The sequence below is a fragment of the Procambarus clarkii genome, chromosome 26 (genome assembly GCF_040958095.1).
Source record: "Procambarus clarkii isolate CNS0578487 chromosome 26, FALCON_Pclarkii_2.0, whole genome shotgun sequence".
NCBI lineage: Eukaryota > Metazoa > Arthropoda > Malacostraca > Decapoda > Cambaridae > Procambarus > Procambarus clarkii.
Window position 1 is genome coordinate 10,297,193 of NC_091175.1, and position 11,021 is coordinate 10,308,213.

Genomic DNA, 11,021 nt, shown 5'->3' on the forward strand with positions numbered 1-11,021 from the left:
CCTTAAGCTTAATAATGAGTAAACAATTATCTTTTATGTTGCCGACATCACCCCTGTGTAACGCATTGTCACATAATTACCCCTCATTATTCAATATTGGTAATTCTCCTTAGCAATCATTGATAACTCTAAGGCCATTCAAAAGTACCAAGAAGTCACTCGTGTCTTAATAATCCATTAACTTCCACCTATAATTAAGGACAACAGAGATATACTATCTGCATAGCAATGATACCAGATATTGATAATCATACATCGATTCAAAGAATATGGATTTTGTAGGGATATAAGCAGCCAAATGATAACCTGAGAGGATTTATGCCCTTTTACCATTTTACTCCTCGAAATCGTAGATGAAATAATAACAATTCAAACCAAATTTTTATAAACAAAGTTATTTCAAAATATATATAGAATACAATGAATAAAGTTTAACCTCCTATTTTGCCTAACTTTGTGTACCCCTTTTCATCACAATTAAAAAAAAAATATCTCTAACATCCAATATTTCTTTAAACCAGTTCTTTCAGTGGGCTAAAAAAAAAAACATGTTCAACGAGGCTCCAGCCCTTGCCTTATGATAAAAACAAAGACATCAGAACAAATATCGCACATAAAACACAATCAACCCATACTATAGATAGAAGATGCTTTGTAACTGAAAAGGTGCAGCAAGTAATCATGTCAGATGACCTTACTTTTAAAGAACACAATAAGTAGCTGTTACAAAAGAAAGGGGGAAGGAAACTGTCAGGAGAAAGTGCCAACCCATTATGACTAGACAACACTGGGAAGGGGTCAGGATAAGGATAAGGGATAGGACGGGGGAAAGGAATGGTGCCCAACAACTTAGACAGTCGGGGATTGAACGCCGACCTGCATGAAGTGAGACCGTTGCTCTACCTTCCAGCCCAAGTGGTTGGGCTCTGGGCTGTTACAAAAGAAAAACACTGAATTACACGCTGTATAATAACCTTTCAAACAGGAGATGCCAAATAAATCATGGTACTTTTTAGGTCACTAGTGCTATCTGAGGCGGAATAAATATTGCACATTAACAGTTCCATTTAAAACTGGATAAAGTTACCAATCCTAAATTGTTAGGATTGCTTAAAATCTCTCTCCCTGTACACCTTGAGATACATAATAATTTATACTTGAAAAATATTAGAGGGACTGGCTCCAAATTTGCACATTGAAATAATTCCTTAAGAGACCAGGAAAAATGAAAGAATATACAAAATAGCCCCATTGAAAAGTATGGATGCAATAGGTATTAATAGACAATTCCACAAAGATGAAGAGCCCATGACTTTTCAACAGAGTTGCCCTTTTAAAATAAAATAAATTTAGCTTCAGAACTTTAGCTAGCTTAAAAACTAGCTGACCCCTTTCGGTGTTCAAAAGAAAACTCTGTAAACACCTCAAAAGAGTACCTAATCAACCAGACTACAACTTGTACATAAGACCGCATGCAGTGTCATTAAACAGCCTGATTGATTAGAACATCAAACAGAAAGCCTAGTCAGAGGCCTGACTGTGAGGACAGTAACTATCTAAACTACTTCAAGGTTGGTCAAGTAGATTTATATCCCCCTACACATAGGCCTCACTATATTTTTGTCAGATTGAAAGAATGTCAGAGGCAATGTAACCTACTGGGTGTGGCTGGAAAATAACTGGGAGAAAATATTAGTGCCAGGAGTAATGATAGGATATCTAATGACTTCACATTTGACATTATTTACCTCATTTCTCTCAAATACTTCATCTTGTACACATTCTCCATGTAGGAGAGGAATTCTGGTGTATACACTTTTGAGTTAATTTCATGAGGAAGGTTTCTTTCCTTAATCCTCTGCTGAATAACATCAACTGGCACATCCAAGTATATCACAAGATGGGGTCGCATCAGCTCTGGTACAGTCATCTTCTTGCATTCATAATACAGCTTCTGAGCTGGGGGAACAACAAGCGTTATTTAAAGATATACAATTTGTAATGCTAACAAAAATGTCAAGCACTTTTCAATATTTGTTCATGAGAGAAGCATACTAAACTTACCAGCCGGGCTTAGATAGCCAAACTTTGCCATGGCCTCCACGAAGACAAAATCGCTGTACACACTCCTGTCCATCACCACACCCTGACCTTTTGGAGAGAAAATTTTGTAATGCAGTTTAGTATGAAAGCAAAACAAATCTAAGTAGCTGTCAAACTTTCATCAAATGGATTGGGCTGGAGCAGAAAAAATTAATTAACTGATAGCTGCTTGGCAACAGGTGGAAATAATATTATGTCTCCTTCAACAATCTGTCTTGGTTGATCAACCCGAGAATAGTTGTTACCTTAAAAGTGACTTGGAAACACTACCTCATCGCATACTTAAAATAGCCTCATAGCACCAGTAAATATATGAATCAAGCTGATAATCTAAACACATTGATTTTATAACAACCCTCACAATTGCCAGGGGCGAGACATTTGCGTTTTTTTTTTTTTTTTTTAATTTCTGTAAGCTTGAACCAGTCTACTATACACATTAGGTACTCAAGGGCCAGGTGCCAAATATGCACAACAAAATCACAGCCTACTAGAACATTAAGACATGGTAAGACGTGCCAAAATAGACCCAGTAAACAGTAGAGGTGTCACGGGAACACTCGGAGAACATATGGCATAAACTTCAGAGGTTCTTGCCTTCTCAACCTCCCACCCAATATCAGAAATACTGCTGGAATACTTATCAGAACCAACTACAGATACACTACAAACATTAGATCATGGCACAAAGCTTGGGTACCCAGCAGATGGATTATGTAGTATCTGAAAACCAATTTGAGTTAATAATTATATATAAAAAAAAAACTGACTCACTTAAATCAAATTTGTTATAAAATATCATTTTTAAAACACAAGTATAATAATAAAATTCAATCAGCATTTATGCTCACCAGTGCTCAGTACATGAGCAATGGCATCAATGTACTGGCTTAGGCGAAGGCGGAACATTTCAAACTGGAAAATAGCAACGCTGTGGTGTTTGGGATTTTGGTGAAAATTCTTCTCGTCAAAGCTTTTAACCGTATCTGGAAGGCGGTCATCCAGCTGTCTCATGTCGTAACCATAGGGGTTGATGTATACCATGTCCATGTTGGCTTCAGGCACATAGAACATGTCCAATTCCTCTGCTATTTCCTGTAGAATTATTCAACTTGAATAGAATTAAAAAAATAATTAAAAAATTATGGCACTTAAAAATCACACCAAGTGTTGAAAGTGCTAAATAGAGAACTTACAAATGAAGAAACCCACTGTAATGACAATTCTAGGAAGGTATCCCAATAGTCTATTGCAGCGTATCTAAAACAAATTAAAATGCCTCGAATGTTCCTTTACTCACTGCCTGCCTTGCTCTCTACGTCCCTCACCAAGCTTCTCCCTCCCACCCCACTCACTCCATTCCGCTTCCTCAATTCATTCCCTCCCGTCTAACTCGCTTCCTCCCCCATTTACTCGCTACCTTCCATCCATTAATTTTTTACTCGGCTGGGTGTTTGTTGACAGTCCCTTAAACATCCTCAGTAACCCAGTCACACAAGAGGCAGTGTTAATAACTACAAAGAGAGACTCAGATTTAATCAAGACGAACAGTATGCCCTTTTCTAAGTAAATAAAAAATATTATATATTATATTTTCCTGTACAATGCTAATAGTATCATATAACAGCCAAACTTCCTAAAATGAAAGTACTTATAGTAACTACTCTATGAGGTCAAAAGTTGCATGTTGTGATGGACTACCAGAAAGTACTTTTGTAGTACTGAATTTGTACAAACCACAAAAGTTTTTATATTTTTGTTGCTAATAAAACCTAAACAAACCATTTAGGCCTAATGCATGCTATCTGAGGACTAATAGAGTACAGTACATGTATGAGCTATACTAGGCTAGGAATATTTAAGTTTAGTTTCAGCGTTATTTTTTCTGACCTCTATAAAAAAAAAAAAGTCCAGAAAGTGGCGTACTGGGGTTCCATTACTACACATTGATATGATCGACTACACAATACAAAAAAGTTACAAAAAAGTGTCATTATTTCAGGAGGATGGGTTGTACCAGTATATAAAAGTTTTGTTTGTTTTATAACAAAAAAAATTATATCATATAAATGCCTCCTGAACATCTAAAGTTGCAATGAAGCTTCAGACAAACGGAACTGGAGTGGTCCCATATACTGCAGTTTGCCAAATCAAGGTTGCACTATACAGCATGTTCAGTTTAATTAAAAAAACAATTACAAGTCCAATAGCCTTAAAAACCACAATATGTTAATACAGTAATAGAATAAGAAATGACACAGCCTAGAGGGACTTTCTCTATGCTTTTACAAAGACAAGAAAGATGTAGGAATGTCATAATTTCAAGGAGTTAATTTACAAAGACAAAAAATTCATTATGTACAGAATAAGTTACACTAACAAGACTGAACACAAATAACGCAACCCACATTTGAAATGAGTGACACTGCTATGACCCATTTTAGACCCTTATAAAGTCGAAACCAGGACATACTGTACAGTGTAAGGAAGCCATAAGGCCAAGGAGCATATACTTAAAATTTAAAGTATGTTACCTAGAAGTAACATACTGTACTTTAAACGTGTTTTATATTACAGCCTGTAAATCGACACATGGAAGGTATTTTCTTTTTTAGCATTTAAAAATAAATAAATTTTATATTTTCTTTTGCACTGTACTAAAACTGACCTTAAAGTTACTTCAACTATTAAGAATAACATACCTTAGCAAATTCAGTCTTTCCTGCAGCAATTGGGCCATCTACAATAATGATCTTTGAGTTTTCATCGAAGCGGAAGGTTGTTTTATCAAACACTGCTGCAAAAAACCCATATGTATCTTTTTTATATGGAAAGGGCACAGGGCGCTTGTAGTCCTTGTCACGCATAGTCTTGCTTACTATAGTTGCTACCTGCAAATACCATTATGGATATAAGATCTATATAAGAAACCAAAATACAAAAATACACCATCATATAAAGTAGTGGATTGCTACTGTGAATGATATGCTGGATTACGATTGTACTGGTTCCCTGTGAATGCCGCTTTGTGTAGGAGATAAGGTGAATGGATGGCTTTTAATTTCAGTACTGTACTCACATTTTTAATGTTTACGAGTTAGTGCTTGCCAGGATGCGAGATCTAGTTCCTCATGCCCTACTGCCCTACCGCAGCGTTCCATGGAACCCTGGTTGAGGAATGCTGCTTTAGGGCATAGGTCATGCCTTAACAGTTAATAACATTAGTTACCTGTGGACGGAGCACAGGCAATGGGGCAGCTAAAGCACGCCCAGTCAACCCGCTCACAGAGGACACTCCCCTTCTGATCACTGACAACGCCATCTGGAGGACAAAATATTATTTAAAACAAATCCTGCAAATCGTAATTTATTAAATAAACTTTACTACCAGAAATTTATGTTTTAAATACTTGTCCTATGGCCATTCCTGACTACATTTCCTACATATATGCAAGAACCAACAAAATTAATTTAGAACAAAATTACAAATTCTCTATCACGGTGTTGATATGGTGCATTCACAAAGTTGTGCTCAGAACAGATTTCATAGAATTTACATTGTAAAAATTCTTTCAAGTATTATTTACACAGCCCTCAAGTACACAGAATTGATGGCAAAAATATAATACGGTACACTCATCTTGATATATTATTTGATGGCAATACTTTCTGCTATTTTCAATCATATTACTTGTTATATGAATTATTTATCTCTTACAGCTATTCTTGAGAGTACAGTACTTTGATTGGTGCTATATGAAAAATTCTTGAACATTTTGCTTTCAATAGGACAAGGACTTTATTTGCTGCTGAAATGCAATGTCACGTTTTACAATGCTTCTTGGGATATTTGTCAAACATAGCAAGAGTGGTAATTAATTTCCATCAATAACCATTGTGCAAGTAAATGTTAAATCATAATATAAAAGACTTACTTTTATGCTTTAATTCATTAATAAATATTTTAATTTAGCCCCGAGGGGCGAGTTTATTGAGCAGCGCCACTCATCCTGTGAGTGGATATACTGCTATAGCAGCATGTACATCATCCCCCCCACCGCCCCCCCCCAGTAGGAAGAAAACCCCACTGGGTTGTTCATCCTGTCACTGGTACCCGGACACAGCTGTGACTTGCTTAACTGTCTCAAGTGAACAGCTTTACAAACAAGAACATTTGTCAGTTCCGTAGTTATAACAAGTAAACATACAGTATATACAAAAAATGCAAGTAACCTATATTTTGGGAATGGACGTACAAAACTACACGAATGTGGGGGAAAGAGTACACACGACACCGACATTACCTAAGGCACCGCCAGGTTCTGTATAGACTATTACAATGCTAGTAAAAATACACAATAGAACGGCAAGTAATCAAATTTAACCTAAGGTGTGGTAATAGTTCTGCCGAAATACATATTTAATACAAACTAACGTCACAAAAACTTCACAATTTAAATTAGTCACAAATTAACTTATGGCATGCATAGAGCTTTATACATATATAATAATTTATTCGTGTCGTAAACAGCCAGCCAGTTTATAGTACATAAAAAAACTCGCTGCTACAATTAACTTCTACACCAGAATATTTAACTACTTCATCTTTCCTAAACAATACAAATACAATACCTACAAAGTCACCAAAGTCATCGGAATAGTATTAGACATAAATATTATTATTGTATTAATTTCCCCCCCCCCCCCATAAGCAAAGCACTTCGGCTTCACACCGGAGAGACGACAATACGCCCCCAGAAGACTTCATGGCTCTCATTCAGTGACAAACTATCACAGGTAAGGTTCCGTGTCAGGCGCTTTATGTTTTCGTCGCGAGTAATGTCGAAAATACGTAGGAAAATGCATTAATTCAGGAAATCTGTACCTTGGGTTGCAGCCTCCTGGCGGCAGGTGATGGACTACACCAGCTGGTCGCCTCTCGCGTTCGCCTGCTGGCTCTGGCTTTAACTTCGTATTCGAACCAATATCGGGTGTATAGTATCACGTATGCCATTATGAAGAGGAATAAAACCTCTAATTATGTACAAATATATAAAAAAGAATTATACGAAACTTATTACATTTCTTAATTTGGGTATTTGTATTATAGTAATAGATAGTGAAATGAGGTTGAAGAGACGTGCATTATAATGCATAAAAATTGGATTCTACACTATAGTAGAGAGAAATATTTTATTTATTAATTTATACAAGAGTTCTTACATTCTTGTACAGCCACTAACACGCATAGCGTTTCGGGCAAGTCCTTAATCGTAATAGTCCCTGGAATACGACCCGCCAAATCGTTTAAACAACCAACATTTTACTGTTGGGTAAACAGAGGCTACAGATAAGGATTGACGCCCAGTAAATCGGATGCGAACTTAGGCCAAAGAGCTCGCTAAACCCCAGGCGAGTGTCTTACCACTACACCACATATCAAACCCAGGTCCTTGAAAATACTGCCCCCACCTCTTTAAAAGGGCGAATGACACACAAGCTCAACCAGGGTTACCAGATTCAAATTGCTAAAAGTAGCGAGCTGACGGTCTAAAAGTAGCGAATTTGTAATAAGAGTAGCCCAATTTTTTGTTTAGTGACTGATACGGGTTTCAAAGTAATCTATTATGATATATTGAGTACATTAAACGATTTTAATTGTTTTATTAACATTATCTCTGCATATATATATATTTAACCAATATGATAATAGGATAACTTACCAATATTTACTGTTTGAAGCTTAATGGGTGTGAAGTCCTTCCACGTCTTTACAGTTGAAGATTACCAAGATCTTGATCGACATCCACAACCTTGTTCTTGTATATTGCAGACTCATATTTAAGCATTGACATGAGTGGTTCAAATGACGAGCAACAAGTTACATTTTCTTCAAGATATGTTTTGATTCTCAAGACTGATGTCAAAAGCTCAAGTCCCATTCCCATTCAAGATTTCTCAGGTTAGTTTTCACAGACGTTACTCTCGAAAATATCCGTTCAACCAGGGCATCACTGATTGGCAAGCTGTATATTTTCAACACAAACTCAGCGAGGTCAATCAGTATATCTGAAGTGTCGGAAATTTGATTCCTGAGTGTGATTTTTGAGCCGAATTCTGACTCTCTGCACCTATTTTCATTTTCAAATTACGACTTTTTACACCGAAAATATGCCAATTACTGAAAACGGCGATGGGTCATATTTTGCCCAAACCCCCCTGCAGTTTTCAAAATATCTGAAATGTCGGAAATTTGACTTCTGAGCGTGATTTTTGAGCCGAATTCTGACTCTCTGCACCTATTTTCATTTTCAAATTACGACCTTTTATACCGAAAATATGCCAATTACTGAAAACGGTGATGGGTCATATTTTGCCCAAACCCCCCTGCAGTTTTCAAAATATCGTAAATGTCCGAAATTTGACTCCTGAGCGTGATTTTTGAGCTGAATTCTGACTCTCTGCACCTATTTTCATTTTCAAAAATTACGAGTTTTTATACCGAAAATATGCCAATTACTGAAAACGGTGATGGGTCATATTTTGCCCAAACCCCCCTGCAGTTTTCAAAATATCTGAAATGTCAGAAATTTGACTCCTGAGCGTGATTTTTGAGCTGAATTCTGACTCTGCACCTATTTTCATTTTCAAATTACGACCTTTTATACCGAAAATATGCCAATTACTGAAAACGGTGATGTGTCATATTTTGCCCAAACCCCCATGCAGTTTTCAAAATATCATAAATGTCCGAAATTTGACTCCTGAGCGTGATTTTTGAGCTGAATTCTGACTCTCTGCACCTATTTTCATTTTCAAATTACGAGTTTTTATACCGAAAATATGCCAATTACTGAAAACGGCGATGGGTCATATTTTGCCCAAACCCCCCTGCAGTTTTTAAAATATCCGAAATGTCGGAAATTTGACTTCTGAGCGTGATTTTTGAGCCGAATTCTGACTCTCTGCACCTATTTTCATTTTCAAATTACGACTTTTTACACCGAAAATATGCCAATTACTGAAAACGGCGATGGGTCATATTTTGCCCAAACCCCCCTGCAGTTTTCAAAATATCTGAAATGTCAGAAATTTGACTCCTGAACGTGATTTTTTAGCTGAATTCTGACTCTCTGCACCTATTTTCATTTTCAAATTACGACCTTTTATACCGAAAATATGCCAATTACTGAAAACGGTGATGGGTCATATTTTGCCCAAACCCCCCTGCAGTTTTCAAAATATCGTAAATGTCCGAAATTTGACTCCTGTGCGTGATTTTTGAGCTGAATTCTGACTCTCTGCACCTATTTTCATTTTCAAATTACGAGTTTTTATACCGAAAATATGCCAGTTACTGAAAACGGCGATGGGTCATATTTTGCCCAAACCCCCTGCAGTTTTCAAAATATCCGAAACGTCGGAAATTTGACTCCTGAGTGTGATTTTTGAGCCGAATTCTGACTCTCTGCACCTATTTTCATTTTCAAATTACTACTTTTTATACCGAAAATATGCCAATTACTGAAAACGGCGATGGGTCATATTTTGCCCAAACCCCCCTGCAGTTTTCAAAATATCTGAAATGTCGGAAATTTGACTTCTGAGCGTGATTTTTGAGCCGAATTCTGACTCTCTGCACCTATATTCATTTTCAAATTACGACTTTTTACACCGAAAATATGCAAATTACTGAAAACGGCGATGGGTCATATTTTGCCCTAACCCCCCCCCCCCCCTGCAGTTTTCAAAATATCTGAAATGTCAGAAATTTGACTCCTGAGCGTGATTTTTGAGCCGAATTCTGACAATCAACCATCCACAGTGTAGGACAGACAACAATATATATTTTTTTCAACCCACAGGGTAATGGACCAATGGAATCGCCTATATCCACCGAAGCGTAAATGCCAAGAGTAAAAAACTTCTCCAATTCAAAATTCGTCGAAGGTGGGGAAAAAAAACCCAAGCATCATGAACAATGGTGGGTAGGGAGAGAGGGACCTTTGACAAGTCGATGGCTTCTTGTCCCCATCGAGGCCACTAAAATGATATTGTCCTTCAGGTGAAGTCAGGTAACGTTTATCCTGCAAGGCTAAATGATATATTTTTTATTTTTTTCATTAGCCGAGTGAATGATTTCTTTAAAAAGAAATGTTGCTAAGAGTGTCTAGATGTATATATAATTCAGTTATTACAGGAGAAGGAATCATGTTATTTGTTATTGCAGGAGAAGGAATCATGTTATTTGTTATTGCAGGAGAAGGAATCATGTTATTTGTTATTACAGGAGAAGGAATCATGTTATTTGTTATTGCAGGAGAAGGAATCATGTTATTTGTTATTGCAGGAGAAGGAATCATGTTATTTGTTATTGCAGGAGAAGGAATCATGTTATTTGTTATTACAGGAGAAGGAATCATGAATCCGATTCCCCGAGGATATGTTAGTGGGAGGCAAATGACTCACAGGGATCTTCATATAAAGAAACAAAGTGATGTCAGTTTATTACAAGACGCCGAGAGGTAATTATACTTATATAATTATAATTATTATACTGGTGGGGTCATTTAGAGTTCTCAGTGATGTATGGCTCGCGCGTTTACCGTGCAACAAGCGAGGGTGTTGATAAAGCGAGGTCTTCAACACTTGCGATTATTTATAATTTTAGGATTTTGTTCACATTCAAGTAAATATAATGGTGAACAGGAAGCAGGAATAATTCAGCTGAGTTTACTTTCAGTTAGATTGAAATTAAGCTTCGTAAGAACACTTTACGTATACTAATAAATGCTGTGTAATCAAGCTCTAAGTGTGCCCATTTATATAACTTCAAAGGCCAACTGGCTAACAAATAAAAAAATACAATAGGTTAGTGCCTAATTTATCGAAAAAGAATCACGTATACCGTTCGATCA

At 36.7% G+C, this 11,021-nt stretch overlaps 1 protein-coding gene across 2 annotated transcripts; it reads right to left on the reverse strand.

Annotated features, from left to right (window-relative positions):
• Positions 1 to 1,748: 1,748 nt before the first annotated feature.
• Positions 1,749 to 7,132, reverse strand: ND-42 (NADH dehydrogenase (ubiquinone) subunit ND-42; the record flags this gene model as incomplete). 2 transcript variants are annotated; one of them, XM_069331856.1, is given in 6 exon segments in its annotated part: positions 1,749 to 1,959; positions 2,065 to 2,151; positions 2,955 to 3,198; positions 4,806 to 4,994; positions 5,333 to 5,425; positions 6,989 to 7,132. In XM_069331856.1, coding segments are annotated over 6 exon segments (953 nt in total), but the record flags the coding sequence as incomplete, so codon positions are not given.
• Positions 7,133 to 11,021: the final 3,889 nt, after the last annotated feature.